Raw genomic sequence first — 15,397 nt, 5'->3', positions numbered from 1 at the left:
GTTAAAACCCACTTAACTGTATGTTTAAAATATGTACAGTTTATTGTATATAAATTGTAACTCAACAATTTGATTTAAAAAGTATCAATTGGATTCTGGTTTTCTAGAGTTAGCCAGTGGAAATGCAAGTGTGTAGTAATAAAGTTACCAGGAACATCCTCATCTGATTCAAGCGTGTAGAAGCTGCAAGGAGTGAGACAGCGCTTCCCCTGTCCCCTAAACGCCATGTAGGGTTTGAGTAACAAGGTGAGAGCTTGTATGAAGGGAGTTTGCAGTGAACTCCCCATAGTCCTCCTGTATCTTAGACCCCAGTTTCTAGTTTTACCTCATTGATTCATATATCTAGTGTGAGCCAATAATATTAGTAAAAAACCCAATTACTTTTGCACCAGTCTACAAAAAGATTTTTCAATAGCTTTAGATTTACCCTTGACACAGTTTTCTTCAGGCTGGCCCTTAAAATGGAGAAAAGAAGGCAGAATCTGGTAACTTTTTTTTTTTTTTTCTATTTTCAAGACATGTATCTAACCCCTTTTCTCTATCTTGAAAATCAAGACTATTGATCCCTTCAGGATCTAGTCAGGGTTAGAGATTAGGTTGGGGGTCAGAGGTCTCATTTGTCTGGTGGTGTCATGACCACAGGAGTTTTCAGGGGTTTATAGCTCACCCCTTTGTCCTTGGGGCAGTTGGATACTTCCTTTAGACACAACCTTTCTATATCCATCTCTCACCAGGGGCCTCTCCCTTTGGGCTGGTTTCTCACCACTCCTTTATCAGAACAGGCATCTGGCAGCATGCTTCTAACTTTGTTCTCTGCGTATATGAGTTCGGGCGTTCAGAATAGGAAAGTCGTCATAACTGAATGGGGAAGCGCAGAACACACACATTAAGAAGAAAAACGAAAAGAGAAATGAACCACAATGAAAGAATCGGCAAATGCAAAGAAATGAAAAGGAGGAAATACACAAGTAAAACAGGTAGAAAAGGAATAAAATCAAATAGATTATTTTTAGTAATGTGACAATTCCTCCAGTAAAAGACACAGTCGCATTTTCAGTAAAAATACATAAAAAGTGGTAAAGTTGAACACATATAGAGGAATCAAATGATACCAGAAAATTAAAACACGAAGCTGAAGAGGTGATGTCAGCCTCAGAGAAGTTGTCATGTAGTGTTTACCAAGCTTTAAACAGTAAAGGAAGGACATTTTGTAATAATTAAAGGTATAATTTGGGAGTATGATATAATAGTGATATAGCCTATATACACCAAATGGCAAAGCAGCTGAATATGAACCCTAACAAGGTTTTTATGCATGCGAGGGGATATGTACAAAATACAGTAATAGTGGCCACCCTCTCTGATTATAATCTAATAACATATTATAAATTATTCAAATTCAAATTATTTAATACTAATTAAATTAATTATTCACATTTGTGGTGAGGTTGTGAGGAAATGGATTTTCTTATTGCTTGTCAAAATGTGTTTTTAAAAGTTTTTTGAAAAGCAAACATCTATTAGGGTTTACAAGAAGCAAACTCTTTGACTCAGGAATTCCACCCTAAAAATATATCCATAGAAATAAAAGCACCAGTATGAATGAAAACAGGTATAAAGGTTTTATTACAGATTTTTTTAAATTAAAAAATTAAGAAGAAAAATGAATGTTCAGTAGGAAATGGTTATTATGCCACAACTGTAGCATAATATACAGCAGTTGAGAAAATAGAGATATAATTATTGATTTGAAGGGAATCCCATCAGTTATTCTTGAATGAGTAAGAATGTAGGGAGGCATACAAAATAAAAAATTTCCTTTTTGTGCGGTGATTAAAAAGTACCTCTATCAGTGTACATTCATGTGTGTGTGGATCTTATTACATGAGAATACAGAAAATAAAATGAGTTACATGGGGCAGGTGAATTGAAGCAGACTTAGGAACTATGGATGGAAGACTTGAAGACGGATCAAGAAAAAAAAGGCCATTTTAAGAAAAAAGGTGGATGTGTATTTTATGATTTATAGAGATGACTGTAATTTCTTATTAAATGGAAAATTAAAATTTGCAAATAAAAGGCATATGCCATGAATGTATCTCAGTTAAAAGTTTCTCTTTCTCTCTCCTCATCCCCCATCTGCCTGTACCTGCAGAGGTAGGAAGCAATGAAGGCTCAAGCTAGGGTTATGCCAAAAGGGAGGAAGAAATGGCTGTTCAACTACTGAATGAGATGTAAGATCACGTGACAAAGCATTAGATGTGGATGACAATAGAGTAGGAAAATTTGTGGAAGACCGAGAATTTTGAGTCTGAGTGGAAGAAGAATAGCAAAGTCGTGAAAAGAAATAGACAACATGAGGAAGGAACCCTGTGAGAAGAATGAGGGTCAGTTGTGTTTTGCATGTCTGAGTCTGAGGTGTGGGCAAGACCCCAGGTGCCATGGTTACCCACCTGGCAGTGGGAAAGCATGAAAGAAAATAATGCAATGATCCCACAAGTTCTTACTTTACTTAGACTTTGTGTATTTATGTTTTGACTGTTTAGTGTGGAAAGGTTTTGTAAGCTTATAAGTAAAAGGAGAAACAATGAAAGAAAACATTGACACACAGGACTACATAAGACTGAAAATTATATCTTATACATATACATTGCAAACTAAGACAAATATTTTGAACCATCATGTCAGGCAAAGTTAATATCTTTAATATGGAAAGATAAAAATTACAAAGAAAATATTAAATATCCCAGCTAAAAAATTGGGGGGAATGGCATGGAAGGAAATCTACAATATAAAAAAGCATTAAGGGCTCTGCAAACATAAAAACTTTCACATTTATTAGATTTCTAGGATTTCAAATTAAAACAACAGTGAGATTTGTTATTTGTCTACTAAGCTGACAGGTTTTGGCAAGCATGTGTATAATTAGATACTTTACTGCATTGGCTGGTTACAATATAAACTTTGATAATTCATTTTGTAGAGCAAAAACAAAAAGTCTTAAGCATTTGATTTAGTATCCCTGATCCTGGATACATACAGTATTTTAAGAAAATAAGCACAGAAGAACAATAAAATTTTTGTAAAATATGTACAACATGATATAAATATTAATCAAATGGGGCTGGTTAAATAAAGCCATATTATGTATTACCATGCAGTGATTAAAAATTATACATTGGGGAAGTTTAATAACCAGTAAGAAACACAATATGTTAAATGTAAAGAAGGATGCACACTACATATGTGATATGATCACAGTTTGGTAAAATATTGTATTATAGATACATTTATATAACAGAATAAGTATATGTGTCATATAATTATTATATGGCATATATATTAGTAATTACAGTTTGGTAAAAGATTTTATTATAGATACATTTATATAACAGAATAATTATATGTGTCGTAATTATTATATAGCATATATCAGAATTATCAAATATAAATATGTATTTTTAGAAATAGGAAGGTCTGTTTTAGAGCAAAGAACATTTTACATGAGAATAAAGGAAATATTGAAGACTTTTATGAGTCTCTCTTTTTGATAGGGACTTTATTACCTTAACATGCACACCATTATGACATTTTAATAACATATAAGGATATAAGTCCTGTAAAATTATTTTTAGTAGGAAGATTTCTAAGATGATCTTCCAGAGATGTCCAAGATCTAATCCCCAGAATGTTTACATATCAGGAGGGAGATTATGTGGGTGAACTTAATCACATGAACCTTTAAAAGCAGAAAACAGGCCGGGCACAGGGAGTGTAAGCACTTTGGGAGGCCAAGGTGGGTGGATCACCTGAGGTTGGGAGTTCTAGACCAGCCTGACCAACATGGAGAAATCCCATCTCTACCTAAAAATACAAAATTAGCCAGGTGTGGCGGAGTATGCCTGTAATCCCAGCTACTCAGGAGGCCTAGGTGGAGAATTGCTTGAAACCGAAAGACGGAGATTTTGGTGAGCAGAGATAATGCCATTGCACTCCAGCCTGGCCAACAAGAGCAAAACTCCATCTCAAGGAAAAAAAAAAAAAAGTAGAGAACATTCTTAACATTCTTATGCCAGTGGCAGAAAAAAGGGTTAGAGAGATTCAAGCATGGAAAGGACACAGCCTGTTGCTGTTGACCTGGAGGCCATGGGGATCCCGTGGAAATTATGAGAAGAGAATGAACTCTGCCAGCCTTCAACAAGCCTGAAGAAGACCCCAAGACCCAGAGATGCAAACTGCAGCTCCGGCTCACACATTGAATTTTGGCTTTGTGAGACTTAAGTAGAGAAGCCGGCTGAGCCTTACAATGCCCAGCGGAGCCACAAAAAAAATGTGAGATAATAAAAAGATGTTGCTTTAAGTCCCTAAGTTTGTGGTAATTTGTTCCAGCAGTAATAAAATATGTCCAATGTTTAAATGTGTGTATAAGTAGAAAATGTGGTGGGGCTTCTCATGCAGGATACAGCAGAAGGATGTAATGCATGGGTTTGGTGGTAAAAAAGAACTGTGACTGAATTTCAGATTTTCCTCTAATTAGCTGTCTAACTTGAGGGAAGTTCTTTGATCTCTCTGAGTCTCAGTTTCCAAATTTGTCAAATGTGGCAATGGTAACTATTTAACCAGTTGTGTGTGTGTATGTGTGTGTGAGATGTAAACAACATAATATATACAGGATTCTTAGAAAATACTAAAATATGCATTCTGTTATTTCATATTTATATTTGTTACAGCTAGAAATTATATACTAAGAATTTTAATTACAAAACTTTAAAAAGAATAATACATTAAAAATAAATATATAAATATTGTAGTATTTAAATATTTGATGTAACCATTAAATCATTCATTATAATATATTATATGTGTATATATAAATATTAAATTAATGATTAGATCATAATTATATATTATATATAATACATAATATATAATTTTTATTATATATTTATTTTAACATATATATTTTATATATGTTATATGTAATGTTTTATAAGTAAAATTATGTATGATCATAATTGTAATTTAATATGTAATTAGTGCATGATTAATATAAATTGCTAGTATCAAAATTTTATATTTAAATAATAGATTTAAAACCTAAATAAAAATGTTTTCTATACTACCTTTCCTTTTCCTCCCTTTCTTATTGTAAATTTGACCATAACAATCTCACTACCAACGAATTCTGTTTTAGACCCAAAGAAAGGGAGCTCTTCCAGGGGTCTATGTGACTAAGTATCGGGTGTCTCAAAGAAGGGGTGCCTGACCCATGTGAATTTCCATGAGGAACGATATTTCTCAGTGTCTGCCTTTATCTTTTCGTGAGCAGTCAAAGCTTCGTTTTCTGTCCCCGTTTCCCCCTTTCTCCCTCCAGTAATTGAATGTCGTCATCCCCTGTCCTTTGAAATTGTCCTTTATCACTGGAGGGAGTGTCAAGAAACACAATGAAACCATCTCTTCCCAAAATGCTTGAGCCACACAGGCCTAGACTGGGGAGCAAGAAGCTGGAGGGGTCGGGAGGAAAAGGTTTCTGAAGCATGCTGACATGGGGCTTATGTCCTCAGAATTTTACACTTCTAAAATTTCATTGCAAAATGCCCACAAAGGGCCAGGCGCCTGGCTCACGCCTGTAATCCTAGCGCTTTGGGAGGCCAAGGCAGGTGGATTGCCTGAGCTCAGGGGTTTCAGACCAGCATGGGCAACATGCTAAAACCCTGTCTCTACTAAAAATACAAAAAACTAGCTGGGCTGTGGTGGTGCGTGTCTGTAATCCCAGCTACTCGGGAGGCTGAAGTAGGAGAATTGCTTGAACTGGGAAGTGGAGGTTGCAGTGAGCGGAGATCATACCACTGCACTCCAGCCTGGGTGACAGAGCAAAATGGTGTCTCAAAAAAAAAAAAAAAAAAGTACCACAAGGGCAATTTCAAAGGACAGGGGATGACAACATTCAATTCCTGGAGGGAGAAAGGGGGTAGAAAAAAGGGCTTTGACTGCTCACAACACACACTGTTTTGAAAAAAAAAAAAAAAAAAAAACTGTCAGGCCAACCCCCGCATCAAAGCTGTGGCTTTCCTGAGGCACTCCAAGCGCCAGCATCTTCTGAGCCAGGATATTCGTCACAAGACCCTGGGTGTAGACCTTGCCATGTGGGTTCACTGAAATGAGTGGTCAAGACAATGACTTGGGAGGTAGAAAGCTGTGGGAATACCTGCTCATAAGCGCTCTTGCCATTTATTTATTTATTTATTTTTCCTTTAAGCAACAATCTGATTGGTTCAGAAAGTACTCTGTGTCAGGCACTGTGCAAGACACTATAGGAAAAGTGAGGGTGACAGCACACGTTGTCTGTTAAGGAGTTTGCAATTTAGAACAGTGCTCTCAACTGGCCATGTTTTGTCCCACGGGACATTTGGCAAAGTCTGAAGACGTTTTTGGTTGCCACAACTCATGGCTTAGATAGAGGGTGCTGCTGGTCTAAGTAGGTAGAGGTCTACTTAATTCACCCTCTGTTTAGATACTGCTAAACAAAGCACAGGACAGCAGCCACAACACAGAATTATCCAGCGCAAAATGTCAATAGCACCATGGCTGAGAAACTTTGATATAGAGCAAGTCATGCAAGATATGCGAAAAGTACCTGAAAATCTCTTTTCTGGGTTTACATGTTCAATTAAAAAGTTCTCTTTTTTGTTTTAAATATTATATTGCAAAACTTATGAGTCAGTTGCTTGGGAGAGTAAGGTGAGAAGCACTGGATGCAGGCAGGGACCAAATCACCCTAATCTCAGAATTTCATATTGGGTGATTGATATGGGGTGCAGAAGGGCTTCCTTGAAAATGTGATCCCAGAAATGTAGCTGATGTTAAAGACTCCTACCCAGATGATGTAGGAAAGCAGCCAGACACAGCTGCTGCTTGTAAATTACAACCCGGTAGTGTGGCTCAGGATAAAGCTCGACTTGAAGTTCATATGCTGGCTGATTAAAAACCGGGGACCTAGCACAGCTTAGGGCCTTCGTTTTAGAGTTCTTTCTTCTGTCCCCATTTGTCAAGGCATAGATCAGCTTTTTGATTTCAGCAGTGTAAGCTTACACATCCTCGGAAGTGAAAATGTGTCATCTATTTTTTTTCCACCTTTTTGTTTTTAACCCTAGGGAGCATTCCTAATAAAATTGGTCCCTGTTCTATGGACTGTGATCCCAAGCTCTTAAAAGAAGACGATGATCTACACTGTCAGGTAAGATGAAGGCTGTAGAAGTTGGCTTTGGAAAGACCATGAAGACAGCAACCCCTGATGATAAACTGATTTCTTAAAATGTATGTCTAGGTAGAAGGCAATTTGGTCTTCAGAGTAGGTTTTGAAGTGTGGGATGTGGTAAAGTGGCTGACATTTGAGAAGTCAGCAATGCCAATAAATTTTCATAACACTGGAGTCAGACTTCTTTAGGCTATTGAAGACTTTAAGTGAAATTAATCAGTCTACAGGACTCTTTTTATTTGGAGCTGGGTGATTAGAAAACATGCTGATTGTGCTGTTTCAGTGATTTCTTTAGCATGATCGTGGCTGTCATGATGAAGTCTGTGTAGAAACTATCTTGATAAACTTACATAAATTAAGTAGCCTGAATTTCCAAAATATTGGCCAAATAATTATTACTGGTATTACTAGATCCAGTTTTTAGATACTGAACATTTTAAAAATCTGTATCTGCCTAGAACAGGTGACTTCAAATTTTAAGTATTAAAAAAAATTAGCTTGTCTAAAAAATTGAAGTAAAAGAACCCTGCCCACCGCCACAACCTGGCCTCTTTGTGTACACGTTATCTGAGTGATTGTCTTAATTTTTTATCTTTCTAACTAAATGCCTATAGTTCTATAGAGCCATCTTTCATGTCTTGCTCTCACCACTGACTTTAAGGTAAGTATTTTCTTCTTTAACCTCTAAATTGTAGGCCATCATCTAATCAAATAAATGACTGTGTTTTTTAATGTTCTGGTGACTACTAACAGCATGTGCAATTGTGATCGTTTCTATATCACAGACTTTCTATATTGTGGATCTTCTGTATCACAGGCAATATTAATGATAAAAACTCTGAGATAAAAAATTTAGTGAAATCTGTAACAATGAGAGGTACCATTTACTAAGAATTAGGACATTATTGGGTGCTGGCAGATTTTCTCAGCCTACAACAAACAAGTTCGTATTCTCACAGTGAACTAATGGGATAGATATTGCTATTATCATCATTATCCCCAACTTAGAGATGACAAAAAAATGAAGCATGGGTAAATGAAGTAAATTAACCAAAATTATATTGCTAATTAAAATACATAACTAGGTTTCGAACCAGAAACCCAGACTGTCTGCCTCTAGAATTCATATTTGTATGAGAAAACTTAAGTTGTTTTATCTTTTTGTTGTTGTTGTTAGCCAGGTATATTTTTCACTTCTTGGTTTTTATAATCTTAACTTAAGGGCTTGGGTGTGGAGCCATGGGTCAATCCTCTAGCAAATAAAAAATGGCGAAGCAACATCACACGCTTTTAGTACATATTATGTATTCAAGTACTTTTATGTACACTCTTTTGGAAATGAATAAATAAATATGTTTGTGGGACTTCTACGGTATTATGAATCTAATATTAGCCTTTTAATTATTTTTGTAAAATTCTCATACCAATCATTGACCTTAAACTTTGGGATTAGAAGCAAGGCTAAAGTAGGTGAGGTGAGAACGGACACATTCACTCTAAAAACCTAAAACTCTTCCCTATATTTACTGAGTTTACATGTTCAATCAAGGAGTACTCTTTTGATTTTATTTTTAATACTATATTCTAAAACTTATAAAGTAATTGCTTGGGGAAGTAATTTCTCCCCTGGTGTCCGGGCACATTGGGAAGGTGTCTTCCCTTTGAATGGCTGTCAGAGGTAAGACGTGCTAATGGGAATGCATCTCAGCCCCCCGTCAGTGCTATGGGATGACAGAGCCAGAACACACCCAAGTTCCAAGCAACCAAGTGTTACAGGTAAGGGCAGTTATACCACCTTCTAAGCATACACACACTACTCTCTTGACAATAAACAGTCTTAGTCTGAGACTCCACACTCCAATTTAAGCATTTTATTTTTTCTCATGTTCTTATAGTATCAAGAATTAACTTGGATCTTCAACTAATTAAAAAAATTCTAACCTAGGCAGTTCATAAGATGGCTGTGGGAAAATAAGGTTAGTGTTAAACTTCAAATGTGATGCATCAGTTTTTCAAATGCAAATGATCAGAGAACAGTTTACAGGTGTGCTCCCAAGGGGCCAGAGATGCTAGTCATCTTCCAGTGGGCAGAAAAAGAAGCTTGAGGGAGTTAGTACTTGAGGGGTCTCTCCAGAATCTCCTGAGCTACTTACCCAGGGATATCTTGTTTTCCTCTGGGTACATTAATGGAAGCCTGTCCTGTAAAATTCTCTGGGGAACACATAAGACATGAGTTAAAGAAAGGGGAAAGAGCAGTCCTGCTGGATGGTCTCAGGATTTAGGCTGAATCTAATTTGGAGCTATGATTGTTTTTGGATGATGATAATAGCACTGATGGAAATGAACATGATGTCATATTTATTTGCTTTGGTAGTTCAGGCACACCTGGTATTTGTTGCTGTTATCTATGACTAGCAATTCTGTGATCTTACTAACACAAGCCTCTTAGCAGAGTGTTTCCACCCCAAACCTTCCTCCCCTGCCTTCTTAAAAAGTGATGAGCATCACTTAGGCCACATTAAAGCTTCCATGGCTGCTCACTTCTGATCTTCCCAGGGCAGTTCAAAAGCTTTTGTAATCCTTTGGATTCAGCCCTTTATTCACCATTTCCTCCTTCTAAGGCTTTCTCTTTTGATGAAAACAATCCCCTTGCCCTTCATCTGGCCAGATGGGCAGGTGAGCAGTTCTCCCCAGACACCCACACAAAAACCCTGCAAAAGGTTTGGAGGAGAAGTGCTGCTAAGTGGAGCTTAACTGTGCTGACACCGTAATACATTTCCAGGGCCCTGGTATCACTGCCTGTGAACTGCCAGCTTTCTCTGCACACACAGACTTATCCTCCCACCAGTTCGTGGCTCTCATCCCTCTCTATAAACTGAATGGCTTATGAAAGGAATTATGGCAAAAAAGCAGAAACCTCTGGATCCTCAACTAATTTTAAAGTTTCTAACCTAGGCAATATAGGAATCCTGAGCTTTGCTACTTACCATATGACACAATTAAATAGGGTTATATGTCATCGGCTCAGATAACTTTGAAACTTGGTTCCTATGACATTTTCTTCATAGCAGCTGCAAAGAAATGCCGTAAGTAATGCACAAGAAATGGAAGGCTGTTAAATATTCAGTTGATCACCTATGCTAAATAGGATATGGTACCAGATACTACTTGTATCCTTAGTATTGTAAAGCATTTTACATGCTATTCTCACACCTCCTGGAAGAATTATATGCATCCATAAATTATATATATATGTATAAATTATATATTATATAAATGAAATATGTACTATATATAATATATATGTTTATCTTCGTAAGTCTCTTATCTCTGTTCTACAAATCTAAAACTTCAATTCATGAACTTTAATCCATCTGAGTTCACAGAGTAGTAAAAAGACTTGAATGTGTCTTTTGATCACCCCCAGACTGTCCTTTTTTGCTATAGCACTATAGATTTTAGAATTTCTAATTTCCTTAAAACGCTTTTTGCCTCTCGATTTGCATTGTGTTGGAAGAGTGGTCATTCATTGTCTGGCAATCAATGTTGTATTTGAACACCAATATTCACAAACCAGGTTTTTAGTCTACAAACTCAAAAACTGGATTCTAATTAGCAACTTTTATTTAAAGATTTCTGTGGCAAGTCAGTATATAACAGTACACACAACAATGCAATGTGATGTTTTGCAATAAATTTGTACCATGAATTTCTATTTTAAAATATAGGTATTAATCTCTTTAAAGACATTGCTGTTGAAAATAATATTTAATGATGATGTTTTTAGGTCTCAGAATATAGTCAGGATTTATAGTTGTAATGAGGCAGAAAATCTATTTTCTGTCTTCTGAGTGATGACAATTATGGTTCAAGCATTGTTTTTCAGGCACATATTTAAGACATACCTTTGTGCTTGGCAAACTGTTTAGATTATGAAAGTGCTTCCATGTGAACAGGTTTTGTATACCCTGGTACTTACCTGGGGGTTTCTCTGCACACATTTACTTTTTGTTTTGGAATCAGAAGTTATTTCTTTATGTTTTTATTCCTCTTTTGAATCAATTCTTTGGAGATGAACTGGTTTTTGTGTCTTCTCAAAAACCCATCCGAAGAAATTTTTAGTGCATTGATTTAGATATTTCTTAAAGGAAATATAAAAGTTCAAGAAATGTTTGCAATTTTTAGTATTCACAGGTGTTTTTCTTTATGAGTTGGCAGCTAGAGGTAATGTCCACTGTTGCTATTATAATGTGAGTACTTAATACAATGGCCTCTAATCACTATTTCTTGAGATCTACTATTTGCTTATAGCCATGTTAAATGTTGTGGAAGACAAAGATACTGTATCCCATTTCTGCCTTGAATTTAGTTTGAAGAAATTGTGTAGCTATTCATAGAGAAGCCAAATAGAAAGCAATTTAATGCACTCTATCATGAAAAACCTGTACTTTATCAAATCAGCAGTTTTGGTGAGTAAACCAAATCTATGATATAGTTCTTGGTAGCCATTTCAACCTTCTGTTGAATGGAATTGAATGAAGTGTCTAAGCAACTCATAAGGAAATTCCATCAGATTGAAATTTAAATAGTTAGAAAGGCTTTTTTTCAGCAACCTGGCAAGGTGTGCCTATTAAATATATTTAGTTGGGACAATTCAAAAAGCTCATATTTTTTCAAGGATCTTGATACTCTTTAATTTACTTAGGGCTGGAGCAATTAAAAATATCAATACTGAATAGTCTACTCAAAAATACTTCTGTGCTATAGAAGAGAAAAAAGATAAAAAGGACCACAATGAAAGGCAGTTACTTTATTTTTTATTTATTTATTTTTTTCTGAGATGGAGTCTCAGTCTGTCACCAAGCCAGAGTGCGATGGCACTGCGACTCACTGCAACCTCCGTCTCCCACGCTCAAGTGATTCTCCTTCCTCAGCCTCCCAAGTAGCTGGGATTACAGGCACATACCACCACATCCAGCCAATTTTTGTATTTTTAGTAGAGACGAGGTTTCAACATGTTGGCCAGGATGGCCTTGATCTCTTGACCTTGTGATCTGCTTGCCTTGGCCTCCCAAAGTGCTGGTATTACAGGTGTGAGCCACCACCCCTGGCCAGCCACTTACTTTAAATTGATATCTGTAACTGGATTTTGTTCTTAGGTAATCAAATAGATCAATTTTGTAATAAAAGAAATGAGACTTGTTGAGTTCACTGGGGATTTGATGACACATCTAATTCACCAGAGTTTCACACTTAGGTTTTCCTGGCTACAACTTGCCAACCCCAAAACAACATTTTGAGATTTTAAGCTATTCCAACTACAAAGTTGTGCTGAAACCTGTATGAACTAATATCAAGGAGTTTCAACTAACTGACCTCTTACAAATAATCGTTTAAAATATTTGAGAAGGGTCTAAAAAAAAGAAAGAAGAGTTTTACAAAACTACCTTATAGATGCAAGTCATGCCTAATTTTCTGCTTCTCTAGAATAATGATTTTCAAACTCCTTATCCACACCTGTTTAAGGCCGTTGTTGCATTGCTATAAAGAAATACCTGAGTCTGGGGAATTTATAAAGGAAAAAGGTTTAATTGGCTCCTGCTTGCGCAGGCTGTACCAGCATAGCTGCAGCATGTGCTTCTGGTGAGGGCCTCAGGAACCTTACAGTCATGGCAGAAAGCAGAGCGGGAGCAGGCACATCAAATGGTGCGAGCAGGACCATGAGAGAGACGGGAGAGGTGCCACACACTTCCAACCAACCAAATATCACATGAACGCGCTGTCTTGAGGACAGCATCAAGCCAGCCATGGGGGAGCCGCCACCTTGATCCCAGCACCTCCCAGTGTCCTACCTTCACCACTGAGGATTCCTTTTCAGTATGAGGCTTGAAGGGGACAGACATCCCAAACGTATCGGTACCATTTGTAATAAAAGCTTAACGGGAGACCCCAATAAATAAAACAGGTAAAAACTGAGCTTTTATGGCGGGAGAGGTAGGAAGAGCCCTGCTAGCCTAGCTGCTCCCCCTCCCTGTTTCTCACCACAGCAGGGCCCGAGGACCATAGGGCCCAGTCTGCCTTCTGGATGCATTATCGCAGGTTACATAATTTTATCAAGTTCTAATCAACTAGCTCCGTAGACATTATGTAATTCCTGTGCTTAAATAGATGCTGTTGAGAATCACAGGCTGGGGGACTCAGGAGCTACTGGTGACAATGCTAGAATGAAGTAACCTGCCAGAGCAGAGAATAGAGGCAAAGAGAGTCCTGGTAGCCTTCATGTCCTGGATTCTTGTGTTCGGGAGATTCAGCAGCCTCTCTGCCTTCTCCATAGGCTCGTTGTTCAAACCTCCCTTCAAATTACTCTGTTGAGAGATAGTTCAAGTTTCATTTATTTCACTTGCAACCAGAGTCCTGATTCAGTACAAATACTGCCACCACCATTGTTTGTCTTTGCATTCTGACAGCATTTACATAAGCTGTCCCATGTGAAATAATACAAAAGTGAACATGTCATGGTCTCTGCCGTTACAGAGATAAAAATTTAGTGAGGGTATCTGAAGCATAAAACAATCATTTCAATTCAAAACCCGTGCCTAACGATGCTTCTTTATGATCAATGATTTTATAAGGCATTCTGGGGAAAATGTCACTGAAACTAGGTGAACTTTCAATCTGCTATTAATAAAATACTTTATTATTTAATTTTTATTAATTTCTTTGACAAGGGAGATAGCCTGACTGATCATTCTGTGAAAGAAAAATCAACTAATTGGAGAACTGGAGAAGCAGAAGATTATTCACAGGACATGTCTTACTTGGAGGAACTGGAGGAACACCGATCTTCTGTTTGGTGAGGGACTATATCCTTTCTTTTTATTTTCAAATTTAAATTTATTGACTCCAGCAAGCATTGACTTTATTCTTTTATTATTTATTTATTCAACAAATATTGATTGCATGCCTATTGTAGGCTATAGAATGTGTATTCTGAGTTCAGAAAGTTAATAGTTCAATGAAGAATATGAATGTTTAAAATTAATGATAATGGTATTTTAAACAATTAATGGTATTTTAAACAATTGCTCAAAATGCCACATGCACACACAGAGAAGATGATGGCTGAATTTACTAGAGAATGGAGAAGGGTTTTCAAGAAAAGATTGAGCCAAGTCTTGAGGAGAAGATTGTAGTAGAGAAATGGTGACAGATGGGTGTGGGCAGAGTCCAGAGGTAGAATTAGGGGGACAGCTGGGGTTGACACATGCTGGATCCCTTAGTTCACTTAAGATCTAAGCAGGTCATAATTATTGTTCTCTCTACTTGGTGATGTGTTATGGGTGTATCTGTTTCTGTTAATGCACATACAACTGACATGGAAAGGAAGTGCTGGGAAGGGAAGGGTGTGGTCCCTTTAAATGATACAGAAGGGGGTAAGGGTGTGGTCCCTGGCCAGGGCTCCATCCTCGGCCTGTGCCAATGGACCTAGGTGAGGACAGGCATTTTTGTTTTCCTGCCCAAACGTTGCATTTTCACCCTAGCTTGCCACACTGCCATCCTGTGCCTATAAAAATCCCCAAGGCCCTCGCAGGCAGACACATAGGTGACTGGATGTAGAGAGGAGCACATCTGCAGAGGAACCCACAGGTGGCTGGACATCAGGAGGAGCACACCAATACACACCGACTGACTGGCTGAATGGCGCAGAGTTTGGCTGGAGCAGTCGGGAGAGAGCGCGGGTTGCCTAGTGGCCTTACTCCAGGGGAAAACCTTTCCGCTCCATCCCTTTCTGGCTTCCCCCGTCTGCTGAGAGCTACCTCCATGCAATAAAACCTTGCACTTATTCTCAAACCCAGTTTGATCTCATTCTCCTAGTACACCAGGACAGAAACCTGGGATATAGAAAGCCCTCTGTCCTTGCAACAAAGTAGAGGGTCTAATTGAGCTGGTTAACATAAGCCACCTATGGAAGCTAAACTAAAAAAGCATTCTGTAACACATGCCCACTGGGGCTTCCACTGTAAGCATTCAGCCTTAGACACTGCCATGGGGTCAGAGCCCCACAGCCTGCCCATCTATATGCTCCCCTAGAGGTTTGAGCAGTGGGACACTGAAGAAGTGAGCCACACCCCCATCACA

At 37.7% G+C, this 15,397-nt stretch overlaps 1 protein-coding gene across 1 annotated transcript in view; it reads left to right on the top strand.

Moving 5' to 3' along the window:
* Positions 1 to 15,397, top strand: part of LOC101045670 (uncharacterized) — a 292,425-nt gene that overhangs the window by 133,109 nt on the left and 143,919 nt on the right. The window contains exons 6-7 of the mRNA XM_074397112.1: positions 7,155 to 7,237; positions 13,987 to 14,111. Of these exons, the coding sequence (XP_074253213.1) occupies positions 7,155 to 7,237; positions 13,987 to 14,111 (208 nt within the window). The remainder of the gene's footprint in view (positions 1 to 7,154; positions 7,238 to 13,986; positions 14,112 to 15,397) is intronic.

Source organism: Saimiri boliviensis, chromosome 4 (assembly GCF_048565385.1).
Source record: "Saimiri boliviensis isolate mSaiBol1 chromosome 4, mSaiBol1.pri, whole genome shotgun sequence".
Classification (NCBI taxonomy): domain Eukaryota; kingdom Metazoa; phylum Chordata; class Mammalia; order Primates; family Cebidae; genus Saimiri; species Saimiri boliviensis.
The sequence above is the reverse complement of the archived record's forward strand: the minus strand, read 5'-3'. Positions and strand labels throughout refer to the sequence as shown.